This window comes from Callithrix jacchus, chromosome 12, assembly GCF_049354715.1.
Source record: "Callithrix jacchus isolate 240 chromosome 12, calJac240_pri, whole genome shotgun sequence".
In the NCBI taxonomy this organism is placed as follows: domain Eukaryota; kingdom Metazoa; phylum Chordata; class Mammalia; order Primates; family Cebidae; genus Callithrix; species Callithrix jacchus.
This window is the reverse complement of record NC_133513.1, coordinates 81,846,562-81,865,233: the sequence shown is the minus strand read 5'-3', so window position 1 is coordinate 81,865,233 and position 18,672 is coordinate 81,846,562. Positions and strand designations below refer to the sequence as shown.

At 41.6% G+C, this 18,672-nt stretch overlaps 1 protein-coding gene across 2 annotated transcripts in view; it reads left to right on the top strand.

Annotated features, from left to right (window-relative positions):
* Positions 1-7,253: 7,253 nt before the first annotated feature.
* LIPA (lipase A, lysosomal acid type) overlaps positions 7,254-18,672 on the top strand; it is a 47,915-nt gene continuing 36,496 nt past the window's right edge. For both annotated transcript variants that reach the window (XM_009009933.5, XM_078345973.1), the window contains exons 1-3: positions 7,254-7,408; positions 10,386-10,497; positions 12,538-12,655. In XM_009009933.5, coding sequence (XP_009008181.1) covers positions 10,387-10,497; positions 12,538-12,655 — 229 coding nt within the window. In that variant the 5' untranslated portion in view covers positions 7,254-7,408; position 10,386. The remainder of the gene's footprint in view (positions 7,409-10,385; positions 10,498-12,537; positions 12,656-18,672) is intronic.

Genomic DNA, 18,672 nt, shown 5'->3' with positions numbered 1-18,672 from the left:
GCTGTTAAATGACAGCAACAACAGCAAGCTTCTAGTCTCCACCTATGATACTGTGTTTTGATTAAAAAGTTACTGTGTAAGGTATTTTTTTATGTGAGAATCTGAGCATGTGTAGAAAACATATATCACAGCTGAAGGAAGCTGGGAGGTTCTTTCTTTCCTTAGGGACACTGAATAAACTGTGTGTTGTGCACCTGCATTTTGATTGCAACCTGTCACAGGAGGTCAGAATGGAATTTCTCACTTGTGGTATCATGTTGGCCCAAAAATGCTTTGAATCCTGGAGCATTTTGGATTTTGGATTTTTGAATAATGGAGATTCTCCACCTGTAATAATAACATAGCATCTTCTTTAGTTTTTAGTCCTCTAATAATGAGGTCTCTCTCATTACCTAGTGAGCTATTTTAAAAGTCTGAACACAGCAAAAATTGGAGAACGTGCAGTTTAGGAGGAGTCAATGGAAAAGGTTTGTCTATAGTTAAGCACCATGGACAACTTCTTCTATGAGTTTCCAATCTTTCCGGTGTTTGACACTAGGCTACACATTGTCAATACTCACTAGATATTAATTGGCTTTATGAACAACTTTTAAAAATGTGAAAGAAAAGTAAAATAATTTCATATCAAGTTCCAAAGAACAAAAGCATATTTTCTGTATCACTTGGTTTATGTAGTTGAAAGCTACTTATACATTGTTCAAAAATAATTTTCCACAAAACGATATGTTTACTGATTCTGATGGCAGCAGCAGCCCATCTGGAATGGCCTTTGCAAAGATGCCAGCTGCACCAGGGGAGGTGTGACAGGACTCAGTGCTCCATGGAGCTGGCGGGAACCCTGCCCCTTTCCTAGTTTGCAGGGCAGGGGCCCCACCCTCCCAGGCACAGCTGCAGCTGCTGATGTGTGGCTGCAGACCTGGGCATCCCCAGACACTTGGCTCTCCACAGTGGCCAGCACCCACACTCACTTGCTCACGATCCCCTGGCTTGCCCTGGGCAGGCGTGGGATCTGGTTGGTTAGGATGAGCCGAGCACAGCCTGCCAGGCCAAGTGGACGAAACAAGCACAGTGGGTCTGAGTAAAGCTCAGGCAAAGGTGCCACCAGCCACACAGGATTCTGGCTGGAAAAGTGACACCCTAAGGATCCTGTGACAGTTCCATATTCTATCACTACTTTTAAAAACCAAATCCATGCTTCTCAAGCAACTTTGCTTAATCATAACTTTCTGCATAGGTTTTTTATTGCTTTTTCATGGTATGTTTGGTAGGGTTAGAGGAGGAGAGAATTTTTACCATGGCGAATAGAAATGACCACAGAGATGAAGTTGTTCTCCTGAACATAAAACCAACCAAAGATGCAATCATATTGAAAGTGATATTCCTAGTTTTTGGTAGCAACCCACCAAAAATCTCTGGTAGTTTCTCACAAAATGGAGCACTTAGTAAGTAAAGTCTAATACCACTAACACAACCTTCTCCTGCTTTTATAACATTTCTAAAGTTGGAATAAGGTCACCATCCCTGCAGCAAAACCAAACCTGTTGTCATCTAGCAGGAATTCAGGATCTATTCATGGACCAGTAGGCTTGCAGTTCGCTGAGGAAGTTTTAGAGGTGGTGAAGGGCAATTAGGAGGAAGAGAAGGGAAAGTCAAAGGCAAATTGGCCCTGATACCCTGATATTTATTTTGTATGGGAAAAGCAGTTCTAGGAAGAAAGGGGTAAGGAATTTATGAAGACTTGATGGAATCTCTAGTTGCCTATCCCCTTTATTCTGCCTCAGCTGCCAATAGTAACATGTTAGTATGTTTTAAAGTAACTCCAACAACTGCACATGTGATTGGGCTTGGCGGTTTTTATTGTTCCCTTCAGAAAAAGGGATTGTCAACTGAGAGGAATCCTAGACAAGGACTCACTAGGATTTCTGAGGAAAGTGTTTGGAATTGTTTTGATGAAATTTACTGCAAAGATGAAAAATACATTTAACAGATAGAATCTTGTAGAGAGTGCTTCTCAAACATTCCTCCTGTGTCACCCGGGGATCTGATAAACATGCAGATTCTGATTCAGTAGTTTGGAGGGAAGGCCAGAATTTTGGCATTTGTTACATACTCCCAGATGATCACAATGTGCTGGGCCAGGGATCATCATTCTTTGTGTAGCAAGATTGTAAAAAGGCTGGGATAGTCTGATAACATCTGCAAAACAAAGATATAAAAATGTCAAGGTTTGCTTAGCAAAGCTGTGATTCAGACAGGAAGAAAGATATTGAGTCTCAATGACCCTTTGCTTATTGTGGGGTCATGTAGGAGCCTTAGGCTGTGGGTATAGGGAGACAAGGAAAAGAGAGACTCCAACAAGTGCTGAATGGAGAATGCAGAGACAAAGAGAACAGCTTGTGAACAGACTCCAGGGATGACCTGACGCCACTGAGGGAAGGCTTTCTAGACACTCATTCCTGTTTAATTCATGCGTTACTGCCTGCATAGTAGCTTGCCACTGTCGGATGGTATATTCAGTTTTTTTTTGTTTTGGAAAGTTCAGTCCATTTGTATGTGCTAAATGAGAGCGCCAGCAATCATATCTTCCCATAGGGAATACCAAGAGTATATGTGTCCTCAGCCCTAGTCAGGTAACAATAAAAATCTTCTTTTCTATTATCTTATCTTTCCCTGATTCTAGCTTGAAGAAGCCAGCAGTAAGCATTGGGTAAATGGGTAAGGAGAGACCTGGGAAAAGGAAAAGAACAGATCACATACCCCTTCCCATGGCTGGATTCATCTTAAGCAGTTCTGAAATAAAAGAGGGGGAGAAACTTTGAATTGAAAAACGAGATTGGAATTGGACTGGTTATGGCAAAAAAGTCAACTTAAGGGACTATGAAGGGTTAAGGAGGGAGCCCAGAAATAGCACGGTACAGGGCAGTCATAGAGAGAAAGAATTTCTTGATGTATCCCAGCAAGTTCGGCCTATTCAATATAAATTAGTGTTAGATGCACATGTTTGAACAAGGAGGAGTAAGAATAAACTATAGAAGGTACAGGATGAGAATAGAGTTCTATTCTCCTCTGCACTGAGAGGGGGCTGGACTTGACCTATGCCAATATGTTTCCCACTATTCTAAGACATTTATTCTATTTTATAATCAAGAGCTAGCATTCTCTCTGTTTTTCAAGAGAAGCCAGGATTATATATTTTTATGTGAGCACTTCTGATTTTTAACTGTTGACTACTGGTTCAAATTTCTACAACTTCCAGAGGGTCCAGCTATGTTGACAAAGAATGCATATCTGAGGGCCTCTGGGTATGACCTCTGGACTAAGCATCACACCCAGTTACTCACATTTATGTGGGAGGGCACTGAAAGCTTGGACTTAGTCATTTCCGTGTCCTCAGCTCCGGGCTAATCCTTTAGTAGGCGTCCATAGATGTTAACAGGAATCAAAGGCAACTATGGGCTGGAAATTAAAAGCCCTTAGACAATAATTTCTAGAAATTCTTCTGGTGCTAAAATGTGTTGCTGCTAGCTACCTTTCGCTTTTTGTGATGAAACTGACTGAGAAGCCCAGCATAGGAAAAGGAAGAGGAACCCTAGCCAACCATCACGGGTCAAAGCCTGGAGCGTCCTGGATACATGAACACCATCTTCGAGTGCATGCTAGTAAGTGTTTCATCAGCACTTCCAGTGGAAAAAAACAGAACAGGACATGCTTAAACAGCCTCCCTTTGGGAGACAGGGCAGTTTGCCCTGTGTATCAAATATGTACCACCTTTCCTCTGTGTACTAAGTAAATGCCTCCTTCCCTTTACTGAGCACATGGAGATGGAGGGCCTTGAATTCTTAAGCACTAAAATGTGTGTAGAGGTGGGAAAAACATAGTCCACCAGAGACAGCCCATTGAGACACTGACGCCCCAAGTACCAAAATGTGTCAGGACCTCGCAGGAGGAGCCCCAAACTTGCATAGGCTCAGACCCAGTTTTCTTGGGGGAACTGCTGTCCCCTGCTGGCAATGAAGGGTTAGTTTAGCCATTCTTCTCCACAGCTACCCAACCTCTCATCCACAAGCCAGGTGAGCTGGGCCTTTCTGTTTTGAGTCTCAGGTTCTCCAGCTTCTTGCTTCCTCCGCTATTCACTGAGGGCAGGAGCCAGGTATCCTTGTTCAGCTCTGAATCTCCAACCCTCAGGAGAGTGGCCTGTCACTGAAGGTTGGAGATTCAGAGCTGGACAAGGATATGAACTTGTTGAATGGAAATGGGTTAAATTATTGGTAGTTAAGAAGAGCTGGATCTCTGGCATCAGGCTACTTGAGTTTATGTATCATCTTCATGACTTGAGTCTCTGTATCCTCATCTGAAGGAAAACACCTCTGTTGGATGGTTACTAATTCAACAAGACAGTGAATACAAAGTGTTAGGATTGTATCTGTTATATAGTAAAAGCTCAAAAAATAGTAACTATTAATATTTTTTAAAAATAGGCTTGCCAAAGTATGACTGACGAAGATTAAACTGCACATATTTAAATTGTACATTTTGATGAGTTTTGACATGTGTATATACCTGTGAAACCATCACTACAGTGAAGATAACAAACATATTTATTCTCTCCAAGTTTCCCCATGCCCTTCTGTCGTCCAGCCTTCTCTCCTCCTCCAAGAAAAAAAATGCACATAGTGTACTATGGCACACTCCAGACCTCAGAATGGTAGATCCACTGACAGCTCACACTGTGAACCTGGAAAAGCTGCAGACACTCAACATGAGGCTGTGAAAGCATCCAGGAGGTAGGCTGTACCCTGCAAAGCCACAGGGGTGGAACTGCCCAAGATCATGGGAACCCACCTGTTGCATCAGTGTGACCTGGATGTGAGACATGGAGTCAAAGGAGGTCATTTTGGAGTTTTAAGAATTGACTGCCCTGATGGATCTGGACTTGCATGGGGCTTTTTCAGCACCTTTATTTTGGCCAGTTTCTCCCATTTGAAATGGGCGTTTTCATCAAATGCCCTTACCCCCATTGTATCTAGGAAGCAACTAACTTGTTTTTTATTTTACAGGCTCATAGGCGAAAGGGACTTGCCTTGTCTCAGATGAGACTTTAGACTGTGGACTTTTGAGTTAATGCCGAAATGAGTTAAGACTTGTGGGGACTGTTGGGAAGTTTTGAAATGTGAGGACATGAGATTTGGGAGTGGCCAAGAGCAGAATGATATGGTTTGGTTGTGTCCCCACCCAAATCTCATCTTGAATTGTAGATCACATAATTCTCACATGTTGTAGGAGAAACCCGGTGGGAGATAACTGAATCATGGGGGCAGTTTCCCCCATACTGTTCTTGTGGTATTGAACAAATCTCATGAAGTCTGATGGTTTTATATGAGGAAACCCCTTTCACTTGTTTTCTCATGTCTGCTGTCATAGATGTGCCTTTCACCTTTTGCCATGATTCTGAGGCCTCCCCCAGCCCTGTGGAACTATGAGTCACTTAAACCTCTTTCCTTTATAAATGACACAGTCTTGGGTATGTCTTTATTAGCAGCATGAGAACAGACTAATATACCTTCTAATTTCTCTCCCTGGTTCTATAGTTCAGAGTGATCTTTCTAAACTACAGTATGTTGCTCTTCTATCGAAAATTCTCCACTGGCTTCTCATCTTAGTCAGAAGATGTGGTAAAATCTTGACAAGTGCTCCCAATGCACCAAACTTCTAGGACTTCATGTTCTGCTACTTTCTACTATGTACATTCTGTTTTAGCCACAAAGACCTCACCACTCTGGTGAGGGCCCACCGGAAATATTACTGCCACAGGGCCTTTGAACTCGCTATTTTCACCAGCATGTGCTTTCTCCAGTATCTAAGGCTGTTGACTACCTCCTTGTCTGTGTTCAGATGCCACTTCATCAGAGTCCTTTTCTGATTACCATACACATATCACCCTCCTTCATTATCCCTGTTTTGTTTTGTTTTTTTTTTTGAGATGGAGTCTCTGTCTGTTGCTTAGGCTGGAGTGCAGTGGTGTGATCTCGGCTCACTGCAACCTCCACCTCCCTGGCTCAAGAGATTTTCCTGCCTTGGCCTCCTGAGTAGCTGGGATTACAGTGGCTCACCAATATGCCCAGCTAATTTTGTATTTTTAGTAGAGATGGGATTTTGTCATGTTGGCCAGGCTGGTCTTGAACTCCTGTCCTCTGGTGATCTGCCCTCCTCAGCCTCTCAAAGTTCTGGGATTGCAGGTGTGAACCACCGTGCCTGGCCCCTTGTGTGTGTGTGTGTGTGTGTGTGTGTGTGTGTGTTGTTGTTCTTTATAGCACTTATCACCAACTCAATTATTATATAGTTATTCACGATGTGTCTCTTCCTATAAAAATATAAACAAGAGAACAGGAGCCTTGTTTGGTTGGTTTCTATACTTCCTCTGTCTTTTTTTTTTTTGAGATGGAGTTTCGCTCTTGTTACCCAGGCTGGAGTGCAATGGCGCGATCTCGGCTCACCGCAACCTCTGCCTCCTGGGTTCAGGCAATTCTCCCGCCTCAGCCTCCTGAGGAGCTGGGATTACAGGCATATGCTACCATGCCCAGCTAATTTTTTGTATTTTTAGTAGAGACGGGGTTTTGCCATGTTGACCAGGATGGTCTCGATCTCTTGACCTCGTGATCCACCCGCCTCGGCCTCCCAAAGTGCCGGGATTACAGGCTGAGCCACAGCACCCGGCCACTTCCACTGTCTTACGAATGACTGGCATTTAGTAGGTGCTCAATAAAATCTTTGTTTCAAGAAATGATTAATAAATAATAGTGCATATTGAATATTGTTTCCTCTTATAACAAATCTTTAATAGTAAAAAATTAAAAGCGGCAAGATTGCTTTGCATCAGGCACAATGATAAGCATGTTAAATAGAGCATATGATTCACTTTTATTTATAGAGCCCGCATGCTCTCCGCCAGGTGCAGAGGGTGCCAGCCCTGCAGGAGCCTCGGGGTCGGAGCAGAAGGCCGCCTAAAAGAGCCTCAGCTAAGAGAGCAGGCGTGGGCGGTGAGCTGGTAAAGCTGGGGACCTGCCAGCCGGGGAGGTGGAGGACGGGCCCCGTCTCTTAGGACCGCCTACGGCGCATGCTCTGCAGGGTCAACTGGCTGGCTGGCAAGCCGCGGCTCTGGGCCGGGGCGGGGTCTCCAGGGCACTTCCCGGTGGCTGACTGCTCTGATTGGCTGAACAAACAGCCCGAGGGTGGTGGGCACCCGCCCTCCCGCCAAGGCCGACCGGGCCTTCTGCAGATGCCCTATCCGCACCCTCACCCCTGCCCCTGCGACCTGGCATTGCGACTCGAGACAACGGCCCGGCCCTCACCCCTGTCCCTGCGACCTGGCACTGCGACTCGAGACAACGGCCCGGGAGGACGGCTCCAGGTGAGTGCCGGCTCCGCGGCGCTGCCAGGTGCGGGTGCGGCGTGGAAGCTGGTGCCTCCACCAAGGGGAGGGCCGTGCCCCGCGGCGCTGCAGGCCAGCAGGACCCTCTGCGTTTGGACCCGGCGAGTATTGCCTGGGGTGCCTGAGGGTGGCTTTTCTGCGAGCATTGGCTCAAGGCATCTGCCAATCAACCAGGAGTCGGGGGCTCTCTGAAGTTGCCAACTCTTCCCTGGGCTCTCTCCGCTTTCCTGGACAGGCGTGGTCGGCGGTCAGTGAAGCTGCCCGGTGCTCCTGGACTGAGGGGACAGCAGGGGTGCCTGATTCCTATCTCTGCATCCTCGTGCCTCCTCCCATTAGCTTCTCCAGGCATCGCGTCCTACCTCTCTTGTTTGCCAACGGCGTGGTTGAGAGCAGACTTGGGCTTCAGTCCTGGTTAAAATCCCAGCGATACTGCCTTTAAAGCAGCTGTCAGTTTCCTGAAAAATGGAATTAATGGCACTGCCATAGGGTCGGTGGAGGAGTTTGACATAGATCAAAAGTGCCGCCTGCGGTGGCTGGCGCCTCGCAAGAGCTTAAATGGGAGTCTTAATAATTGTTAATTAGAAAGCTAAATGGCATGGTGCATTCGGGCCTTTTCTTCCGCCACGGAACTGTTGAACTGCTCCTATCTTTTCAGAATCTGTACTATGCATCTAATATAGATGTGGCATTTCGCTGGGTCCTGGGGGTACAAAGTTGAATCAGACTCAGGCTGTGCCCTGTGGACTGGGTGAAATGAGGGGAGACAATTATTTAATTGGATTGTTACAAAGTCTAAAGAACTGAGATAAAGGTGTTGATGCAGCCCAGAAAAGCACACTGAATTCAGCCTGGAGAGTCCCCCGCCCCCCGCCACACTCCCCACTTCAAGATTTTCACAGTATCTCCTTCTTTGTAAGAATTGCTTGGCTTAGTATGTTGAGAAAAACATACTAAGTATGTAGTGTTGTGTAACTGGCTGAGACTTTCAGTTGAGTAGCTTTAGCTGTTACTCCCATGGAGCTTCCTCTGGGCAGTTGGTACAGGTTCTGTGGGAAAAGCATTAAATGAATGCAGCTACTGCAGATGCTACTCTATTTTCAATTGTGGTAATTTCTTTAATTTTTTTCCCTTTCAGTTTACTCCTTATTCTCTAGTAGTAACAGATTTTGGGAGGTTGCATTTATGATAAAAAGAAGCCTGGGGCTGTACAATCCTTCCTGGCTTTATAAACAAGTGCAAAGTTGTTAAGTGGAAGCAGTGGCCTTGCTTTGCCAATGTACACTGAAGATAATGTTTGCTCCTGTTTGGAATTTCAGGGTTAACTACTTCTTGGAAAAATAATCCCAGGAGGAACTGCATCAACAGAAGGGATTTAGTTCACTTTTGCAATCTCCTGAAAACCAGTTTCTTAAGACTTGTGGAATACTAAGTTTAAACACAAGACTTTAAAAACAAACAGCTATATTGGAGTATTATTGACATACAATAGCAAGGCATATTGCAATTATATAGTTGTGTAAGTTTTCACATGAATACACCTATGAAATCATCAGTACATTCCATATTATGAACCTGTACATCACCCCCAAAAGATTCTTTGTACATACCCCTTTGTAATCCTTTCTTATTGCCCCTTCTCTTCCCAGGAAACCATTGATCTGCTTTCTGTCAATATAAATTAGATTGCATTTTATGGAGTTTTATATGAAAGGGGTTAGACAGTACTTCTTTCTTTATTTTGATCTGGCTTCTTTTAGAATAATTATTTTGAGATTCATCTATATGTTTTGTGTTCATTCCCTTTTACAGCTGAGTAGTAGGTATATACCACAATTTGGGTTTTTCCAGTTTTTGGCTATTACATCCAAAGCTGCTATAAACATTTATATACAAGCCTTTGTATGGGCATACATGCCTGCATCTTTTTAAGTGATTCTACTTACTTTTTAAAAATGTAGAAGTTCTGGGCTCTAGTCCTAGGTTTTTCTCTAATCATCTGTGTGTTCTTAGGGAAGGAATTTAACTTCGCCTTCAGCAGCCTCAAGGTCTTTGCTGTGATTTTGTGTCATCACTGCCAGAAACGAAGATGGTCTTTGTTGATTTGATGGTTAGAGAGTTTCAGAAGGAGACAGATGGGTCAAAATCTTGCTCCCTTTTTCTTTTGAAGGCTCTGTTTTCTTTCATTTCACTTTTTTTCCCCATGATGACAAATTTAAATGCTGACATATAATTTGGGGCAAGAACAGAAGTGGTTAAATAAGTAGGAGGAAGAGCTAATAGTGGTTGAACTTAAACATGTCTAAATCACAGGTGGAGGGCAAGAGGTGGGAGATAAACAAGCTCCGAAATTTTGTGGCTCTTCCTTTTTCTCAAACTATCCTCTTCTAAGTGTTCCCTTTTGTTATTTCTCCAGGAACAATTTGTTTTTTAACTTTGGGGTTAGGAGGTAAGTGGGTATGCTGGACTCCAAAAGTCACATATTAACTGGAGGTGGTGGATGGGAGGTTTCTTAGTTAAAAATAATTCTTATGGGAGGCCGAGGTGGGCAGACCACAATGTCGGAAGGTCGAGACCTGCCTGGCCAATATGGTGAAACCCCATCCTACTAAAAACACAAAAATTAACTGGGCACGGTGGTGCACACCTGTAGTCCCAGTCACTTGGGAGGCTGAGGCAGAAGAAGCACTTGAACCCAGGAGGTGGCAGTGAGCCAAGATCATGCCACTGCACTCAACCCTGGGTGACAGAGTGAGACTCCATCTCAAAAAAAAAACCAAAAAAATAAACCCTTATTTTCTTCTTTCAGATATGGCCAGAGTCATTTGTTTCATATTTTCCCTTCACCTTTTACTTGCCCTAAATCTGGTTCAGAAGTTTTTATTGGAGCGTTCATCTACCAGAATATTTTTGTGTACTAAAATTCAAGTAAATAATAATAGACTATTTTATTATACAGAATGAAAATGTGGCTCTTGGGGTTGGTGGTCTGTTTGGTTCTCTGGACCCCGCATTCTGAGGGGTCTGGAGGGAAACTGACAGCTGTGGATCCTGAAACAAAGATGAATGTGGTAAGTTTCTCAAAGTTTTGTGCTTTTAAAATGCATCTGTGACAAATGTTATTTTCCCAGATCCAGTTATGTAGGCTACATTAAGCCATACATTCTCCTCTTTACAGCTCCTTTGCTTTTCAATTTCTCTGAATCTTTTTTTTTTTTATTTTGAGATGGAGTCTCACTCTGTCACCCGCCCAGGCTGGAGTGCAGTGGCGTGATCTTGGCTCACTGCAACCTCCGCCTCCGGGGCTCAAGCAATTCTTGTGCCTCAGCCTCCTGAGTAGCTGTGACTACAGGCATGAGCCACCATGCCTAGCTATTTTTTTTTTTTTTTTTTTGTATTTTAGTAGAGATGGGGTTTCACCATGTTGCCCAGGGTGGTCTCGAACTCCTGAGCTCGGGTGATCTGTCTGCCTTGGTCTTGCAAAGTGCTGGGATTACAGGTGTGAGCCACCACACCCTGCCCAATTTCTCTGAATCTTAGATTCAGTTTTCTAGACTTTTCTCACCAGGTAATATGTAGTTAACAAACCTCACTGTTTGTTATATATAACCTTTACTGTTATATATACTTCTTAAAGATAAATTATGATTTTTATTAATTTCATTTTTGTCTTACTAAATTTGTTTAAAAAATAAAAATTCCTGTAATCCCAGCACTTTGGGAGGCCGAGGTGGGTGGATCACGAAGTCAACAGATTGAGACCATCCTGGTCAACATGGTGAAACCTCGTCTCTACTAAAAGTGCAAAAAATTAGCTGGGCATGGTGGCGTGTGCCTGTAATCCCAGCTACTCAGGAGGCTGAGGCAGAAGAATTGCCTGAACCCAGGAGGCGGAGGTTGCAGTGAGCCAAGATCGCGCCATTGCACTGCAGCCTGGGTAACAAGAGCGAAACTCCGTCTCAAAAAAAAAAAATAATAATAAAAAAATAAAAATGTATTTAAACTGTGCAAGATCATTACTGCTACTGAGTTTGTTTTAGAGTACATTGAACAAAGATTGTGATTAAGAATATCCAGGGAACATATTTGTAAACAGAAGTCAAATATCTGGACAAAATTTTGTTAGAATATGCAAAAATAACCACTTGACTAATTAAAACACCTGCAAGTTATTAATCATAAGTAAATGATAAAATCTGGAAGTACATCATTTTGGCACAAAATATTAGAAAAGTACAAATTATTGAAGAAAACAGCAGCTTTAAAATAGATGTTGCAGTGACCCAGCTGAAGAATCAGGCAAGCTTAGGGACTTGGAGAGAAATTCAGAGTGATCCAGGAGAGCATGACCTGATAACAGGGTCTTAAAGTTAGGTTTTACTTCCTAGCCCAAAGCTTTTTTTTTAACCTCCTAACTTTTCCAACGTTTAAAATAATTTTTTATAAGAATAATAAAATTAAATTATTTCAAGTATTTATCTTAGAGTGGGTATGTGCACTTATCTACATTAAATCCTCTGGATAATTGAATTATCCATATCCCACTGAGCTCTTGATTAACAATTGTTCCACGAATCGTTCCTTATAGAGAAGTGAAGGTGACCATAATTCTCTATTTTGTTCAGCTTTTCTTCCATCCCACCTTGACATTCTAGTATAATTTTTTTAGTCCATTGATAAAAACAGGTTAATATTTTAATGCTTTATTGGCCAGCAGGAGATCTTTCAAAACAAAGAAAGTGTTTGATACTTTCACAGTTTTAGCTGGCATATTTAGAAAAGAAAGAAACGAGTGTTTATTTGTTCCTGGTAGGCAGGATGGAAGCAAAGAGCCCCAAGCTGTGGTAAAGTTAGGTACATCCGGTATAAAACATGCTAGAATGATGAAACTGAAGTGTGACCAAACACTTGTAGGTAGAACACAAGCATGAAACAAGGGAGGATTTACGCTTCTGATGGGAGGTTGGCTACTAGATTTAGCTGACTAAACTTTTGATGACAATGCTTTCTTAAAGCCTGGAAAACATAGTTTATCTACTCCTTTGCTTGTTAATGTGGAGGACTATTTCAGATTCTGTTCACCCAATTTCCATTGTCCTTTTTCTCTACAGAGTGAAATTATCTCTTACTGGGGATTCCCTAGTGAGGAATACCTAGTTGAGACAGAAGATGGATATATTCTGTGCCTTAACCGAATTCCTCATGGGAGGAAGAACCATTCTGACAAAGGTATGGGAAAGCTCTTAAAAGTAAAAACCAGAATTTGGCCAGTTATTGTGTTAGTAACCAAGTTCAGATTTAACTTGAAAACATTGAAATGGGATTATTTTTAGACCAAAGCACTAAATGTGTTCCAGTTTTGCAAGGCATAGAAAAATACATTTTCTTTTAAAGAAGTAAGGGCAAGAGTCATCTAATTTCAAGTTTTGTTCAAAGGTCAGAATCATTTGAGGATGTGCTAAAATCTCTGCAGCTTTGTTTCTTTTAAGGAAGCATCTTATTTAATGAAATGTTTTGAGCATTAAATAGATGGCTTTCGCTATTTGAAAATTATTTATTTTTTTAAAATTCACATAATCTAAAAATCAGAGAATTAGAAGACATACAGTGAAATGCCTCTCTTCTGTCTCACTCCCTACTTCCTACTTTTTTGTGTATCTTTCTTAAATAACTTCATTTTAAAATCTTTTTATTTCCAAAAATCTCATTAGAAACAAATACAAACACAGATTCTTATTTTCCCCTTGCTTCCATTTTAATGCAAAATATGGCACTATTTTGGTCTTTCAATTTTTATGTAATGTCTTAGAGATCTTTCCATACAATACATAAAGCACATCTTCTACAGGCGATGGTATTTCACTATATGGCTGTATCATGATTTATTTACCAAGTGTCCTATTATTTATTTCTTTCTTTTTTGAGACAGAGTCTCTCTCTGTCACCCAGGCTGGAGTGCAATGACATAATCTCAGCTCACTGCAACCTCTGCCTCCCAAGTTCAACCAATTCTCTCTGCCTCAGGCTTCTCAGTAGCTGGGATTACAGGTGCCTGCCACCACACCCGGCTAATTGTAATTTTAGTAGAGACAGAGTTTCACCATATTGGCCAGGCTGGTCTCAAACTTCTGACCTTAGGTGATCCACCTGCCTCGGCCTCCCAAAGTGTTGGGATTATAGGCATAAGCCACCATGCCTGCTAATACCAAGTGTCCTATTGATGAGTATTTGTGCTATTTCCAGTCTTCTGCTGACAAATATTTGTGGCTGTAAATAAGCATTTGTGTGTGGAAGTTTATTTATAAGATACATGTCCAGAAGTAGAATTTTGGATCAGAGGATGTATGCATTTTGATATATATTGCTAAGTTGATTTTTATGTGCATGTGTCCTGATAATTACTATCACTAGGAATATATGAAAGTTCTTGGAGCTTTGGCTTAAAAAGTATATATATACATTATGTACATGTATATGAGATATATATATATATCTCATTTTTCTGTGTCTCATTTTATAACTCAAGCAAAATTGCAGTTTCTAGTGCAGATAAAGGAATTTCTAGACAAACTGACTGAAATTATTAAGCAGGTATTGGAAGAAGGATCTGATCTTTATTAAATTATCTCTTCAGATGTAGCTTATATTTATTTATTATTTTTTTTTTTGAGACGGATTTTCACTCTCGTTGCCCAGGCTGGAGTGCAATGATGTGATCTTGGCTCACTGCAACTTCTGCCTCCCCAGTTCAAGTAAAATGCAGCTTATTCTCTAGCATTTTTGTTTCTGGAAACTTTTCTTGGAGAAATTAAGGTTTAGATTAAGGTAGTTAGCTAACTATTTATTCTTATATGGGCAGAAGAACCGCCTTTGCCTTAATTCCTGCCTAAATTGTTATTCAAAGCAAACTTAAAAACCCTCTGTGTTAATGTGAACATTGTATTATTTTCTGCTTTGTTTTTTCTTAGTCTAATCTGATTTAACTTTTTCTTCCATGTGTTCTAGTTATATTAAGGATTTTAATAATGTTTAGGTGGCCATGACAACCATTTTTTTTTTTTGAAATTTGATTTCTAACTCTTGAGATATTTATGGTTTACAGATATATGCCATTAAGCTTCCTTTTTAAAAATAAATACGTTATAAAATGAGTGGTGAGTTATAGTGAGAGCTTTTAGTTTTTCCTGTTTTCAAAACACTCAAAACATGTAGTTTATGCCAGAGTGAGCATATGATCTTTGTTTCCTTCCCTTTTTCCCCCCAAAAGAATAACCTCTGTATACTGATTTGAGACATTGTAGAAAGAAAAATGTTTTATATTATTTTCTTAAAATTATACTTGTTTAATTAGGAGTGTAAATCACTGTTAGATGATGCCAAGAATCTCAATAAAACATGCTGAGAGCTCTCCTCCTATATCCACCTTCAGGCTTCTCTCTTCATACAGTGATTAAAACACTCAGGGTCCCATGCCCTACCTGTGTGTATCACACTGTTGGAGGTGAAGGTGTAGTGCCCTGGAATATGAAGAAAGTGAGCATAAATCTTAATATTCTCCCATGTAATAGAAAGGAGACTTAGGGGACCTTGTGCTAGACCTGGATCTGCCCTTGACTTCTTATGTACTTTTTTTTTTAACCTCTGTGGGATATATGATATATACTTCATTTTACTTTTGGCAGGAGGGTTGGGGGTTGGGAGAGTGGAGAGTCTAGGTCTTTAGAATGGGGGCATATAGACTGAAAGTACTTACTCTAAGCTAGATCTGTTCATAGCATTTGGTCCTCATGTGCTTTCCCTATTCTGAAGAGGCCCTCCCTGTAGGGGATCAGTGATGTGTGACATACACATGTCATACCTGCTATGAGCTAACCTCAGTGGGGAGTTTTCAAGGAAGTCTACAGTGAACAACTGTGTTCTCTAAAGGAATTGTGATTTTCCTAAGAACTGCAAAGGTGCTTTTCTGATGGTTTGCATTTCCACGATCTAAAACAGAGCATGGATAGAGGCTCTTTACTGTCCTTCACTCCTGCTCAAGAGCAAGGTTGTTGCCACTGGTGTTTTTTGGCTGTTTAAAGGCAAGTAGATAAAAAGAATGGAGAAGGCCTTTCATACCCAAAGCAAAACAGATCCTCTTCTCGTGCACAGCACTTCCCCTCTGACTTCCTCCTCCATTATTAATAGCACCAGCATCCTCCTAATGACCTAGCCTGGAATCTGCAGAATCATTCTTGACCATAGGTCCTCTCCAGGCCACCCACGTTCAATTGCTTCAGTTCATCTTTTTCTTCTCCCTGACCACTATTCTACATTAGGCTCTTGTTACCACTTAACTGGGCACCTGAAATAAACTCGGCAGCTGAGTCTTGAGCCATTTCCATTTTTTAAGGCTCCCTGCATTTTAACAAAAAGAAAGAATTTCAAAACAGGACTATGGAAATTCAGTCTGCTTATATGATTTAAGAAATTAATGCTTTTAATACACACAAAACTACTGCTATACATCCATACTATTTACAAGTAATTATAAAATGTAGTAAAACGTTATTCATTTTTTGGTATCACATTCCTTGTGGAACCTGAGTCTACAGCTGAATGGTGAGCATCTTTCAGTCCTGTGGCTGTGGGCCTCTGACTAACTGTGTAGCCTCACTTGGAGATCATGTGTTTATGAACACAGGGCTTGGCCACATGGCTTCTCTGCTCATGTTTGCCTGCAAACTTTACCTAACTGCTGTCTTCTCTGCCAGCCTTCCTGTTCTTGTTCATCCTACATGGTTTTGCAGGATTAAGTTTCTTAAAGCCCAGCTCTAATTATGTGAAATCGCCATTCAGCAATCTTCGGGGGTCTCAGGAATGAAGATGCACACTGTTCCTTAATATTCTGTTCTGGCTGGTATTTGTACCTTTCACCTATATTCTGTATAGTGGTAGCCCCTGGCTACTTGTGCAGTATGTGTATGCTGTTTCCCACTGCTAAGCAACCTTCTTAGAAGTGTTGAGCAACCCTCGCTTTTTGCTTTTGCTCCTGAAGGGAATTGAAATTCAGAAATTAATCTTTCATAGGGAAGTTGTTCTATTTTCATCTGCTCAGCCTTATTTCAGAAAGTCATGGGGAGTTAGCAGTAGAGGGATCTCAGATTCCTGTCTGGGCTAGGAGTTTTTTTTTTTTTTTTTTTTTTTTAACACAGTTTGCTGGTGGATTCCAAGGTAGAATTCTTGGTTGTGGCAACCTGTGTTCTAGACTAACATCCTCATGTTGTTTGATAAGACGGCCTTGTTCAAAGAGGGAAAGGAATTTGCCTTAGGTCAGAGGGTCATGGCCTGGCCTGTCTGATTACAGATTCAGTGATTTTTGAACTGGAGAATGTGGCCTTACATAATAAATAGTAACCCACTGATCCCACAATAGTCACAATACAATTTTTATTTGACTAAAACAAGGAAATACATACTGGTTTTGCATTAAATACGTAAAACAGCAACAACAAGGCAGATTTACTTATTGTCTGACTAGGAAATTTGCCAGTCATCAAAACACCAAGGGTGGCATATTCGTATCTGGAAGTTACACATCTGATTGCCGAGTGGGTGAAGTGGCATTCTAGACTGTGAAAGCCTGGAATAACTGCCTTCACCATGCCAAAATAGGCTTTTCAACTGTGGCCTCAGCAAAGATTCCCCAGGGGCTTCCCACTGAACTCTTAGAGTCCTAATTGAAAATTCACAGCATGATTTGTGAGTTAAGTCTTTAGAAGGAGACCATCAGCTTGTAGTTTGCTTTGATTGTTTATCTTAGGATTCTGCTTGACTTCTAGATTTTTCTTTCCTTATAGAAGAATCCTTCATTTCCAAAGAAATTATTTTTTGAATCACCGAGTGCTCTAACAGGCTACACATAGGCCTTGGTAATCTGGTATATAATTCCTCACCCCTGGTGGTTCATTAATCAATGCCTGAGCTTGGTGACTTGGGCTGAGCTCAGGCTCATGTGGCACTGTGTTGGTGCATTGTGTAAGGGATTGTGTTCGGAACCTTTGCCTAATGGAGGAGCATAAGTGAGATCAGCCATACAGTTTGTCTTGTAGACCCAGGTTGGGACCAGAGCAGAGAGCGGAGTGGAAAGGAAGACAGTGCTCTGCCCTGTCCCTTTCCCTCCTCTTCCTCCTGGTTAACTGCTCTGACCTGTCATCTGTCCTCAAGCTAATTGTCATCTTCAGGGAGGATTTCTCCAGCCTCATACTAGGTCAGACCTCTGGCTACCTATTCTCATAGTTCTCTGTGTTTTTCCTCCATAGCAAGTAAGACTAAACAATATCTTATGTAAGTGATGATGTGTGTGACCTCTGTCATCTTCACCAGACTCTGTGGAGGTGAAGACTTTTCTGATTCTCTTTACCTGGTAAGTTGCTTTAGTTCCAGGCTGCAGTCTACCCAAGCATGTTTAGCCCTCCTAGGACTGGGTTGAGGAAAGCATTGCAATTTATTGGTGTACCTTGCTCAAGGCCACACTGCATTAAGGATTCCCTACTCCTGAGCTCCTAGGAATCCAAAAACACAACATGAAGGCTTGCTGTGGTGGGTAAAACTTGAAGCTTTATTGCCTTGTGGTTAAGGTGAGCATGTGAAGAGCCACCAGCCATGGGTGTAAGTTCTGGCTCTACTACTTTAGCTGTGTGACCTTGGCAATTTTCTTTAGCTCTCGAAGTTTTGATTTATTCAATTATTAAACAGAAAGAATAATACTGGCTACTTCATAGGCCGTTGTGAAAATTTGATAAGGCCTGTGAAATATATGCAGTACAATAAGTACAGGTGATACAGTTTCTTTTAAAATATGTATTTATTTAAAATATTTAAATGAATGAATAAATAAATAAATAGTTTTAAAGTTTTACCCTGTCTCACAGGCAAGAGTGCAGTGGTACAATCATAGTGCACTGCATCCTCAAATGATCCTCCCGCCTCAGCCTCCCAAAGTACTGGGATAACAGGGATGAACCACGGTGCCCAGCCTTGGTTTTTAATTTTGAAATATTAACATGGATTTGATGGTGGTCTCTGATATTGGCTTCCTCAGGATTCAGCCCTCCATGACAGGGATATTCTGAACTGTACAAAAAGGAGGAAGATGCCTTTGTTTACAATGGATAGAAGTAAGAAAAGTAAGAAATATAGTAGTATGACTAATTTCCACGTGGATCTACAAGTATTTTTAAATGGCATACCAAAATCTAGAAGTTTAA